The sequence below is a fragment of the Chaetura pelagica genome, unplaced genomic scaffold, assembly GCF_000747805.2.
Source record: "Chaetura pelagica isolate M959 unplaced genomic scaffold, ChaPel_1.0 scaffold10, whole genome shotgun sequence".
NCBI classification, from domain to species: Eukaryota; Metazoa; Chordata; class Aves; order Apodiformes; family Apodidae; genus Chaetura; species Chaetura pelagica.
This window is the reverse complement of record NW_009952263.1, coordinates 12,454,113-12,467,244: the sequence shown is the minus strand read 5'-3', so window position 1 is coordinate 12,467,244 and position 13,132 is coordinate 12,454,113. Positions and strand designations below refer to the sequence as shown.

Below are 13,132 nucleotides of genomic sequence, written 5' to 3'. Positions count from 1 at the left end.
GTAGGGAAAAAAATAAAATCTTGCAGTACTGCTGGAAACTGAGAGTCCTTTGCACTCCCTTCCCAGTGAGGAGATGCTGTATCCAACAGTACCCAAGAATGAGCTGTTGCCATGGAAATGACTCTCTGGGAAGCAGCTCCTCATTGTTCCCATGGTCATCCAGCTGTGGGCCCGCACAGGAACAGCTGTATCCTTGCACAAGAAAATGTCAGCCCTCCCTTACATGATGCACTAAGAGGTAAGTAATCAAATGAAGGGAAATTATTTACCTCCAGAGAATGTGACTGTCACCAGTGCCAACTCCTCCTCCGGGTACTGGATCTTTTCTGCTACAATCTTCAGTATCTCCTGAGCTGAAATGGATACTTGAGCTTTCACACTGACATAGGAGTGCTCTGTTATATACACACGGCAGAAAACTGCACAAAGGAAGAAGGACATGCTCAGCATTAGGCAGAGACAGCTGAACAGAGCAGGGAGAATCTCACAGCCCCAAGCATGGCAATGCCCCAGCTTCCTGGCTGCTGCGGCTGCAGGAAGGGCAGCTGTGGCAGCCTGACCTACAGGGACAGGAAACCAAGCACAAACATCACCATTTTCCCCCTTCCCAACTCCTCTCACTAGGAAATGTGAGAGCCAAGAAAACAGACACTCCCATGGCTGCATTTCAGCAATATCTATTTAAGACTTCCTACCATGAGGGTTTGTCACAGACAACCACATCTACTGCCTATCTTCTTTACAAGCTCAGCTGTTGCCATATTTTCTCCCTTCCTTTTAGGTTCAGACAAATCATCACCCCTCCAGTATTTTTCACATCTGCTGCAGAAATTATTTTGAACCTCCACTCCTACCTGGAACAGGAGGCTTCTCTACAACAGCACTCCCTGGTCTTCACCACTCCTGCTAGCTTATCTGTCTAGACATCTAAACTACTTGCATTTCCAAGGTATTTTAGCATCAGCAGAGGCTCTCCAAACAGCAGTGCAATTAGTTCTGACAATTCTTTGCCTGAATCACTTGCAGCACACATAAAAGAGACTAGATTTGGAGAAATTCCATGGGTTCATCACTTCCACTGAAGTCCATGAGTTGGTTAGGCTCTTGGGGGGAGATGCCCAGCAGTGATGCTGTGGTCAGCTCAGGTAGCTACTGCTACAAAAAGGGATGTACACTCTGATCCTTTTCTCCTTGTCAGAATTTTAGGTTTACATCTTTTGCTGAGTATACTGTAGCCAGTTCTTTGAAATACAGCTGCCATACTTAAAAGAGAAGAAAGAGAGCTTCAGACTTGCATAAATATTTGTAAAATGACATCTGCTAATAAGAGCCACCACAACTCTTGGTTTCATACTCACTTCAGTGCTTAATTAAATTTCACTTTCCTTCTAATTTAGCACTTTTTATTGCAGACAGGCTGCTACCATGTCAGTATAAGACAAAACTTTTCTTCTCCAGAAATGCTGTATTTTATCAATTATTTTTATTGACAGATATATGTAGCAATAGCTCTTTGCTTGTTTTACAAATCTTTGTGGTTTCAGGGTGCTTTCATTAACTGAGACCATGCCAGAAGCAGCTAAGAACTCTATCCTCAAGAATTTATTTTTTCCTGTGTTGTAGTGAGGAAAAAATGAAGGTGAGAAGGAAGGAGGAACTTAACATTTAACCTTGGGGAAGAAAAGTAATTTGATTTTATGATTTTTTCTTAACCTGTCTCTGCTGACAGACAGTAAATCAGATGCTCTCTTCAGAATAGATATAACTCATTAAAAGATAGAGACATCAAATGGCACTCTAAACTACTACGTAGAAAAATAAATTTTAAAAAATCTGACAGACATACTTAGCCTCCATTTGTAGTGTGCAACACAACTTGCCTACAATGACTTTGTTTGAAATCACATCTCCGTCACTTGGGAGGGGCAGATGACAGCAATATGTTAATTTATAACTGGAGTACTGACATACCCTTTGTTGAACATTGAACTAAACCAACCCACAGGTCAGGTCCTCAAGCGCAGTCCTCATTTTATTTCTCCCAAAGCCTGTTCCCCCATGCACCTCTCTAACATCCCACCTGTGGTATCTATTGGCATGGACCATTTCAGCTCTTCCAGAAGCCTGTGTTGCTCCTCTTTGAGAAGCAGGAGGGAATGTCAGTAGGGGGAAGAAGCCATAGACTGCAGGTCACCCTGCTAATGCTTACATTAGGAGTTAAAGTGCCACCAGTGAAGTGGCTAGTGCACCTCGGACCCACCATCCACAAGTGCCATCAGTCAGCAGCACTTGTCCACACTGACTGAGATGTCCAGCCTCAGCACCTGTCTCCCCTCTCTTCAACTCCACTTTTGCTACTTCATTCCCTCAGTCCCATAATCTTCCATGGCTCATGCTCTCAAGGAAAGACATAGAAGCAATTTAACCCATTCAGGGCTGGCCTTTCCTGGGTCCTGCCCTTCCTGTCCCCACAAGCCATGCAGTCTGGCCCCTCTCTGGTGCCAACACACTTCTGTCACTATTCACACATGAGCTGTAACCAACTTTTTAAGAAGAAGAATGAGTGTAGAGGTTCTCATTCAGAAATGACATTTGTAGAAGCAGCCTTGACAAAACAAACCTCAAATAAACTTATATTTGAAGCACAGAAGGAGGATATCCATCAGCAGCATGTATTGTGCAGAAATACTTGGCACTGAAGGAGCTCAGTTTTCATTCTGTTACAAACAAGCACTAAAAATATCCTGAATCCAAGTGAACCTCTGGAGATTTGTGCCCAGCAAGAAACAAAGATATTTCATCCAAGGGTGAGAGACTTCCAGATAGGAGGTCCTTCTGCCTGTTCTCCGCTTGTGTACACAGTGTTATCCTCCTCTTTGCTCCTTCAGGCAGCACAGGAGGGTGGCAGCCTCGCTGTGTTACTGCATTAGTAACAAGGAAGGGAAACTGCACTTTGAAATGGTTGACACTAAAGCCAAGGGGCACCTTTCACTCCACATGGGGAAGTTATTGGGGAGAAAAGGAACTAAGGCAAGTTCCTGGCCCATTTCATGTGACAGGCTTATGCATTCACCTTCTGCAACCAAGATCTAGTTCAAGAGACCAAGAGCATGAAATAGGACAGCAATAATGCCCAGTGTGGCTGCCAGCACTTCTAGGACTCCTCCTACTTCTGTAGCATCTCCTGCTATAGGGCTGCCAGAGGAACCTGATGGGGGCAGAAAGCCTTTAATGTCTTATCACTGTTGAACCCCTGCAGAGCAGAAAGTGGGAAGGTAACCTTACACAGTCAAATCTTTCTTCGTCAGTGGCCCTAAGGTCCTGTTCAGAAGCTGAATGTCAGCTTAAAAAACAAGTACATTATGGGCAGCCCTCAAGAAACAATTACGTAGTTTTGGAGTTTTTCCTCTACCCTTTCAAATCATACTTACTTTCTTCTGTTTCGTTCATGGTTCCTCTGTGCTGCAGCCAGTTCTCCTTCAGACTGAACTGATGGAAAAAGGTTTTATTCTGTGAGGTAGTATGGGAGAAGAAAAAAAGAAAAAAGACACAATAGTGACTTTCTGCATCCCTGCCCTTTACAAAATAATTCACACAACACAGCATTCAGTCCACATGTCAGGCCAAAAAGGTTTCTGTATAGGAAATTCACCCACCCTTTACTGGATCAGTGAACTGGGAGCTGCCTTAGTAAATAATGACCAAGGTGGGAATTGTGGAGGAAGCAGAACACGCCTAGGCTAAGTAGCCTGCACACTTCAAAGTTCTCTGTAGCCATGTTCAGAGCCCATATCTTACACACTTATACACATTTCCTATGTACCAATTGGCCTATTTAACAATTTCACTGCAATCTCATGTTCTGCTTTCCACATTTCTGCAGTAGCAGTTTAAGCTTATTACACTTTTCAGCTTCAGCCCAGTCAATTTGAAGAGCACAGCAGTTCACCTCTGTGCAGTTTGTACACCAGCTTTCCCTATCTGCACCTCCTCCCTCCAGTTAAATAGACAGATTCATGTTCCTCTCTTTCTGTTTCTCCCCTGTCACAACAAATCCCCCTTTTACTCTGTCTACTGGACAGCCTCAGTCAATGCCTGCGCTCAGCCTGGTTTGCCCAGGTTGCTGCATCTCTCCAGCCCAGTGGGCACATGCTTGCAGGCCTCTCCTGAATTCTGACATCTCAGAGGATCTTGTTAAGATGCTAATACTGTCACAGCCACTGCAGGTTAGCTCATGCAGCAGATATCCAGGCTGCAGAGCATGAAGAGCACAGCAGTTCACCTCTGTGCAGTTTGTACACCAGCTTTCCCTATCTGCACCTCCTCCCTCCAGTTAAATAGACAGATTCATGTTCCTCTCTTTCTGTTTCTCCCCTGTCACAACAAATCCCCCTTTTACTCTGTCTACTGGACAGCCTCAGTCAATGCCTGCGCTCAGCCTGGTTTGCCCAGGTTGCTGCATCTCTCCAGCCCAGTGGGCACATGCTTGCAGGCCTCTCCTGAATTCTGACATCTCAGAGGATCTTGTTAAGATGCTAATACTGTCACAGCCACTGCAGGTTAGCTCATGCAGCAGAATGCCAGGCTGCAAAGCAGGGGAAAAAAAAAAAAAAAAAAAAAAAGTCCTTAAGCAACCTTGCAGGTCTAACCTCACTGATGTATCCTGTCATGTTTTTGGCCACCAGTCACTTTCAATTCAGAAGCCAAGAAAATAAAGTAATGTGGGCAGAGGGGAAGAAAGTGAGATAATGAGTGAGCTGGCAACCAGCAACAATCAGGTTTGCATTACCTTTCGGTGAGGTGAATACTCATCTACAGTGCTGAAACAAAAAGGAAAATGCAAATTATTCTTTCCAGCCAAAGGTTAGGGAAAGGAAGTGTTAGCTATAACAAATTTTACAACATCAGAAAGTTTTTAACATTAAATGGTCACTGCAGAATGGCTGCAGAGCTCCTTCAGGGAAAGCTAAAGACACCTGGCTCAGACAGAAAACTTTTCTGTGACTTATACAACTGATGTAGTGAAAGGAAATGCTGTGAGCCTGTGAGCTGCTGCACAACACAGACACTGCTTGGGCCCTCGGGGTAAGCAGCCAGGTCCTCAGGGACACAGCTCTTACCACTTCCCCAACAGTCAAACCATGTAAACAAACTTCATTGCTTGGAAAAACAAGCAAAGGAGTTATATTTTACAAATCCCATAATTATTAGTAAAATAATAACCCTGAGGCAGATATTGCAAAAGACACTTGCTTCTCAGTACTGTAGAATGAGAATTAATGTATCATCTGAAGTCACAGCCTGCAGCTCCTGAGGGAGGCTTCCCCAGCTTTTCCACAAACTACCAAGACTGATGGGAGTGACTGCTAAACAACACACAACCCAACAAGCATCAGAGAAGATTGAATAATCTAGCTTTAATTTAAAGAAAGATGATTTGTAAAAAATGAATACAGTACCTGTATCACTCATCACTTTACTGAATTGTAGCAAGATGACAACAAAAATAAATTACACTCTAAATAAAAGGAGATTTTATCATAAATACAATAAAAACTTACTGGCGACGATGCATCCCAAGTATCTTCTGAAACTCTTTCAGTTCCTTCTCAAGAATGGGATATTCATAGACATCATCTAATACATTCCTGTATATTGTCTACAAAACAAAACAGTATCTGCAAACATCTGATAACTCAAGCAGAAATCTACCATGTCAGTTATCTGAAATAATTCAGGCACTAGCCTTCTAAAACAAAAGTCATCAGTCTGTTTATGTAAGACGCATAAGGAGAGAATGTTTCTATTTGAATTTCCAGACTGGTCAATGTTCAGCTTGCCTTTGGCAAAACACTCTTTGCATCAGTCTACAATGGAAAGATTTAAAATGGCACTTGTGGCTGCTACACGAAACCTGGGGTAGGTCAGAACAACCCATTCTGAAGCATGAGAACATACCACACTGTCATCACTTACCCAAAACAGTAACAAACAGGTCCATTTGATTAAGACTTTTAAAATGGAAAATATACTCTTCCACTTCTGTTCATGTTTGCATGCTTTTTAAATTAAGTAGATGTCTCTCACAAATAAGTAAGAACATCTTCCTGGTTTTAGACCAATAAATAAATAATTAAATCCTACTTCTTGTGTTTGGGGGAGGCACTGTCTGAAAATCATTAACCAGGAACCTCAGTTAAATGCAAAAGACGTTACCTCAGATAAGGGGTAAATAAACTGAATCAGCTTTAATTATTTAAGTTCTAGGAAACATTTTCTCTATTATTTTTTAGAATCTGCACATAGATCCTCCTCTTTCCAAGAAAATGAAGATCATACGTATGAGGTGAATCATCAGGTTTGCTTTAGTCCAATTAGCACTCCTACATTCACAGATTTCAGCTTGAATGATTCTGGCCTACAAGCTTACCCATTGTTTTTGCATGCATAACTTCAACCAACATTAACATCACAGCTGTTAAATATGTCACAGAAGCCTCAAGCAGAGAAATAGTGTGACAATACACAGTCACACACCTCCATGGCAGGAAAGACAAGCCCTGCATCAAGACAGTGTAACCTGAGGGATGGAATGATGAACCCTTTCCAGGACAGCACTAGACATCTAGTACCAAATAGCAAAAACCTGAAGGCCTCTGCTTCTGTATGCAGTGTCCTAGTCCAAAACCAAGCCAAACAAACAAAAAGAAAGTCAAAGACTTCTCCAAATTTAGTTCAGTGCTCTACCCCTTTGTCTCGAGTGAATGACTGAAAAGAGAAAAAAAGGCCTTTCAGAAAATCTCCAGTTGCAGGCAGAGTTTCCTCTGGAAAGGTGGAAGATCCCGCAAAGTCTCTTAATTTGTTTTATCTTTCAACCAACAGGAGAAAAAATATAAATTAAAAAATAAAAAATCAGATGGATCTTGGGTCACCAAAGACACGGCTCTTTGCTGATTTACAGGGGAATTATAAAAGCTTTTGGAACTCCTTCAGAAAGACCAGCAGATCCTATCTAATAAGTAAGGACAAAAATTTATTTATTAAAAATACATAAGCTGTGCTGGTCTCTCACTCTCTTAACACTCTAACACTGTGAAATAGCATTTCACTCCTCAAAGTGTCATCTTTTACAACAACCACAAAACTCTTCATCTGTGATCCTCTGCATACTGACTGTAGACCCTGTTCTGCCACACACAGCTAGTGTGTCCAAGGAACCTCCACATCTTTCTAGTCTTTTTTCCTTTTAAGTTTTCCCATTTTCTACAGACCAGGGGGTTCTGTAAGTTTTATGTCTGAAAATAATGGTTTTGACATTGAATATATTGACATCACAGGATTTCTGTTCATACTGACTATCTCTAAGGCACTCAAGGAAGACACACAAATCACGTTCTAATCCAGGTTTCATAGACAAAATTTAAGTATGAAAAATCATGCTTCATATGTTTTGCTGTTGGGGTTTTTTAGACACAGTGTGTTAATTAAACAGTGCTGAAATGCATCAGAAAGTGTTTTAATACCTTTAAAAACTGTTTTAAATGCTCATCTTCGTGTAACCAGTCTTTGTAGAGAGAAGTCCACTGAGACACCAAATGCAAGACTTTTCGTTTCCTACAGGACACATCAGAGTCATCTTCTTTTCCTTGGTGGCTCTTGGCGCAATAGGTACAGTAGGTTAAGGAACAAATACTAAGGTCTGACTGAAACATAAAAATTAAGTGATGGAAAAGACTTTGCAATCATCTCATTTGCTAATGGAAAAATTTTTCACTACATTGCTCACTTTTAAATGTTTTATGCCATCTGGAGCTTTAGGAGTTTTAAAAACTTTTTGGAATGAAATTCTCAGTAATAGAAATGTCAGTTCATCCTCTGTGTCAACAGGATTTTTTCCTATTATAGATTAGAGAGGCGAGTCTATAAAAGTAACATCAATCCAAAAGGAATTATACCATGTTGAGTCATATCTTTTCTTCAGAACTGGGAATGAACCTTTATCCTGCACACAGATACCAACACGAATGTCTAGGGGAAGGAAGACAATGCATCATTAACAACAAAAAACCCAGGCAGAGCAAGTCAGTTTCTTACACTATCTGCAGAAATATCATTATTAAATGTTTTTAAAAGGTGAAAGAATCCATTTCTACCATTGTTCTGTATTCACAAAGAAACACCAAATGACAGAGGATACCCACTTTGTACATTGTTCCTGTCCCTCTGCTATTATTTCTTTTATTAGGTGAAAAGATTATGTTTTCACCACAAAAGGTAAACAGTAAAAAAATAAAAGAAAGAAATAAATTAAAAGCAGGTTAATTTTATAGGTACAAGTTCATTAAAAAAATACCCCATAGCTTACTAAAGTAATTGGAAATATAAGAAAAAAATTTCTCTCAGAATGAGTTAGACTTATATACTGTAACACATGATAAAAAGAGCAGAGATTGTAAATACTTATTCTTCATTTTTTCTCTTCACATATTCTGAAATCTATTACACAGATTCAAGTATTCTAAGAATTAACATACAGGTCATGATAGGTTTTAATCCCCATAGTGTACGAGTGTTATTTTGTAACAGTTATAAAGGTAGCTATATCTTTAAAGAAAACCAGCAGGTATAAGATTTCCTTGCTGCTGTGACTTAGGCACCTGTCCAACACATTTTTCAAGCATGCCTGTGAAATAAGTATGCATATACACAAGTGTGCATGTTTTGGACACAGATTTATTCAGAGGCAGCTTTAGCTTTGTACAGTCAACTTCAGAGCAGGAATCTTCTGTTTATTGATTCCTCGGCTATGCAAATTCTAAATATTTTAATAGGTGATTATATGTGTGTGTAGGAGTGTATATATATATATGTAATATCTTTTACAGGTACATGCCAATTAGGGGAATTCAAATCCAAATTTGAATTTCATGTTTCCAGTTTATATCTTTTTCTCCACAACCTAGCTGAGCTAAGAAAACAATATAACCTGAACTTTAGGAAGATACAGATTTTGATTGAATTCTGAGTATCATAAAACCTTAAGAAAACTGGACTGGAGAAGAAGAAACCTTGAAAGGTCAGCTAAACTAGTCCATCCAAGTCCACTCTAACTCTTTGACCTTAAGAGAGGCTCAAGTATACCCTATTTTATCCTTGGAATATATTTTCTAGTTTCTTCTTGATATTCTCATATATCAAAGACTCTAGCACATCATGTATTTTCCACTCCAGTGTTTCTTTTCTTAATGTTAAAATATTTCCTAGTATTTAACATGAAACTGTTTTATAGCAATTTAATATTTAATCTCTCTGCCTTTTGTCCCATCCAGAATTGATACAGGAACAGATTCTTCCCTTCCTCTTTAGGTTCCTGAAAGATTGCCCCATTTATAGTTTCCCTTTTTCAGGAAAACAATCCAAATTCTTTAAATAATTCTTTATAGGTGTTTTTTCCTAGAATAGGAATTCCCATTGCTCTCATCTGAAACATCTCCTGTTTGTTCATGCATTTCTTGGAGCGTGATGCCAAAATCCCAGGTGTGACCCACCTTATAAGCATGCCACAGTAAATATTAGATTATTATTCTCTTTTATCACCATTTTTTACATTCAACCCCCAAATGCAGGGTTTGTGTTTCAATAATATCAGCATGCAAAGAGCAAAACTAACTATCCCAGGCAAGCTATCTACTACTTTTGATATAAGGCTTGACAATAGCTAAACCAAGATGTAACACATAATGAAAGGATATTGCCTCAGAAGTGCTTGGCACAAGTCATCAGTCGTCATGAAGACTGTGTACGTGAGAAGGAAGTCATCCAGGAGAGTTTCTGCAGAGGAAGATAAAAAAGCACAAGTTACAATCCATTCATGAGAGAAGGAAGAGAGGATCTACTCTTGCTAGTGTGCATGTCAGGAATAGGACCCTTTCCCAAAAACAAAGGGCCCAAAGCACACAGGTTACATCATACTAAGTTGATAAATATGTTGCCACTGCAAGGATCAGATCCTTTATTTAACAAGCACATCCTCAGCTCTCAAAGAACCAACAAGTACAAATATGTACACAATAAGACACAGTTCAGGAAACACTAAGAGAGAGTCCTTATCACAAACACCACCATCCTGCTTGTCTCTGCTGCATGCAATGCAATTTTTCCACCAGCTAAATTGTTCTGGAAATTCACAAGAAAAGCCTTCAGTAACAGGAGAGAGAAAGCTGTGATTGCCATGTACTGTGATTAACATCTACCGCAAGATGAAAGAAATATAGCTGGTCAGTCTTGTGGGCATCACTCAAAGCACTGAGAAGTTTTCTCTATGGTTTATTTAATTGCATTATGGAAGGTTTTCTCCTCCACCTGGTTTCTATTGGCATTAGAAAAACAGGCTGAAGGTATTTGCTGGCAGACCATCACTACCTATTGCAGTTGTAGCACCGCAGGTTGTCAGGACAAATGGCAGCGCTAGTTCAGATCCCAGTGTAATTTTCCTCATTCCTGTGCCACACTAGTTTCCAGATTTTTCCAAACCCTTTTTTTTATTGTGCACAGAGGGAGGCTGAAAGGATTTGGTTTGCTCTAGGATGAGAGGGCTCAGAGGTGATCTTGTGGTGGTCTCCAACATCACAATGGCAGAGTAGAGGTAAGACCAAGACAGACTTTTCCTTGAGGCGTGCAGCAAAATAAGGGGTAACCACCAGAGACTGCAACAATAGAAAATGTATCAGGATACAAAGAAAATTTTTTTCCTCTCCTGTGAGGAGGGTCAACCATTGGTGCAGGTAGCCTAGACAAACTGCAAAATCTCCTACATCAGGTATATTCAGAGCTTGTCTGAGCAAAGCTCTGAGCGTCCTGGTCATACAGGACCTGCTTCTCAAGCAGGGGTTGGCCTTCACAGATCCAATTGAAATTATTCTGCAATTATTTAACAAATTTGCTTCCAATTTTAGCAAATTACTCATATATGATGTCTGATCTAGGAAAGAATTTGTATGTGGATTACAAACATCAAAATCTTTTGTTTTCTTCAAAGAGACAAGAAAATTTTATTGGTCTTTTTAACTCAAAAATTAAAAGTTTTTGTGTTCACTTCTGCTTCCCAAAATGGTAAGGTTTTCCTCAACTTTTGAGGAGCTCCTGTTCAACATAGTTCTTTGAATTCCTGCAGACATACTATGTTCCCTTTAACAAGAAAACAGGTTTACACCACCTGCTTTATCAGATATGAACAGGAACACAGGCAGAGGCTGAACAACAACAGAATTCCAGTTATAATGAAGAGCAAATAACACTTTACCAGTATAACTAGTTGCTACTAGTTAGTAGGCAGCTGTAATTTAAGTGGTGGATTTACACTGCAAAGACTGAGAGCCAAATAATACTTCACATGAGAAAGATGAGGCAGAACCCTGATTTCTGTATCCCAATTTTCTCACCATTCGTTTGTGATCTGTTCCAGTCCAAGCTAGTGCTTGTGTACATGTGTGCAGCTGAGAGTATCCCAGCAGCTTTTCATGCAAAGGCTGCAATTTCACAATAATTTAGAGCAATTTCAGTTACAGCTGCCTTGGACCTCCTTGTCAGTAAATTATTGACCCCATAGCTGTGGTGCAGGATGACAATAAGATTCATCCATATATCATTCAATGCCAGACACCATGTGGACATCACATGGACATATAGATAATGACATCCCACCCTGTGAGCATGGGATTCAAAATACCTCCATTGTCTTTAAAAAAAATTGTAATAAATCAAGCTAGATCAATGCATTTAACACAGCTGGTCTAGAAAATGTCCTGATCTGAAAACAAATAGCTGAAACCCCTCAGAAAAAACCCAATTACATTCTTTATATTTCACTAATATTGTTAAAAATGGTGGAAAGTATTATCTCTGTATAAAAAGACTATTTTGTCTCAGTAAATGAAAAGACATTGTGAACAGCTTGTTCTCTATCTGAAAGGTCATCCATTCATTCTGCTGCACATCTTCTGGATGTTACAATGCCGCTATTACAGTTGGAGGTTTCACAAACACTTATTTGGAAACTGCTGTGCTTGGAGTCAACAACCACATTTTAGTTCTTGACTAAACTATGTGACTGTGCAGTGATCCTCAAGAAATCAAAGATACCCTTGCAACAGATTATTTCCCCAGCTTTCAACTCTGTATAGGTGATCATTTGAGCTTCAGCATCACATAGTCACACGTGATTTTATCACGTGTGTGATAGCACAGTGTGATTTTATCTTACTATCTGGTGTTAAAATAGCAATTCCAAAGTTTATTTTTAATACTTGATCATCCGTTCTATGGATGTCTACAATTCTTTCAATATTCAAGTGTTGGGTAAAAAGAAAGGCTGGTTTTGCTCTGATTTGAGGTTTTTTCCTTATGTGCTTAAACTTTCTGCAAGAACTATGCTACAGATATTACTAATAGAATTCTTTCCAAAAAATAATGAAGGGAAAATAAAAAATGTATGTTGATGCAGACAGCTTATAAAGGTTTTTTAAGCTCTCTGTTTATCTCACTCTCTCTGCATGATCAATCATATCTATCTGCTCAGTCTCTGGCTTCTAAAAATCTCAAAACAAAGCATTTCAACTCAGCCAACTTAAAGTTGCACATACACATACAAAGTGGTCCCCTTTTTCTTCTAAATGCAGAGGAAATGCTAAGAAGAAAACTTCACAGACTATGATTCCCATAGCTCACATATAGGCTGGATCTTTTCAAATTGCCTCTGAACTTGTTTAGAAATTTAAACCCTAAAGGAATGTCTTGAACAAAACCAGGCTGGTTTCTACATGTGGTCCATTAATAGCATCACTCATCCATTAAATTACTTTAACAAGTAAGCAATGGAAGTGCTCTTGCTAGATTAAATACCTAATGCCAGACATCACCTAAAGACTTTATAATACCATTAATATCTTAAAATGCCTGCACTATCTTCCAGGTATTTCCCTAAACTTCTGCTGTTCACTGTAACTATCTTCTGCATTTTCTTCCTAAATGCACTCTAATTAAAAATAATTCCAGAGTGTTTTTTCGTGCCACAGCAAGGACACAAAACCTGAGGGTATGCTGATTCTTCAACAATAATTTTTTAAAACAAACA

At 39.5% G+C, this 13,132-nt stretch overlaps 1 protein-coding gene across 1 annotated transcript in view; it reads right to left on the bottom strand.

Moving 5' to 3' along the window:
* LOC104397656 (rap guanine nucleotide exchange factor 5-like) overlaps positions 1–13,132 on the bottom strand; it is a 46,590-nt gene that overhangs the window by 24,462 nt on the left and 8,996 nt on the right. Inside the window, exons 2-7 of the mRNA XM_010007656.1 lie at positions 9,753–9,831; positions 7,524–7,668; positions 5,562–5,659; positions 4,790–4,820; positions 3,432–3,510; positions 270–419 (exon numbers count right to left, since the gene is read on the bottom strand). Coding sequence (XP_010005958.1) covers positions 270–419; positions 3,432–3,510; positions 4,790–4,820; positions 5,562–5,659; positions 7,524–7,668; positions 9,753–9,831 — 582 coding nt within the window. The remainder of the gene's footprint in view (positions 1–269; positions 420–3,431; positions 3,511–4,789; positions 4,821–5,561; positions 5,660–7,523; positions 7,669–9,752; positions 9,832–13,132) is intronic.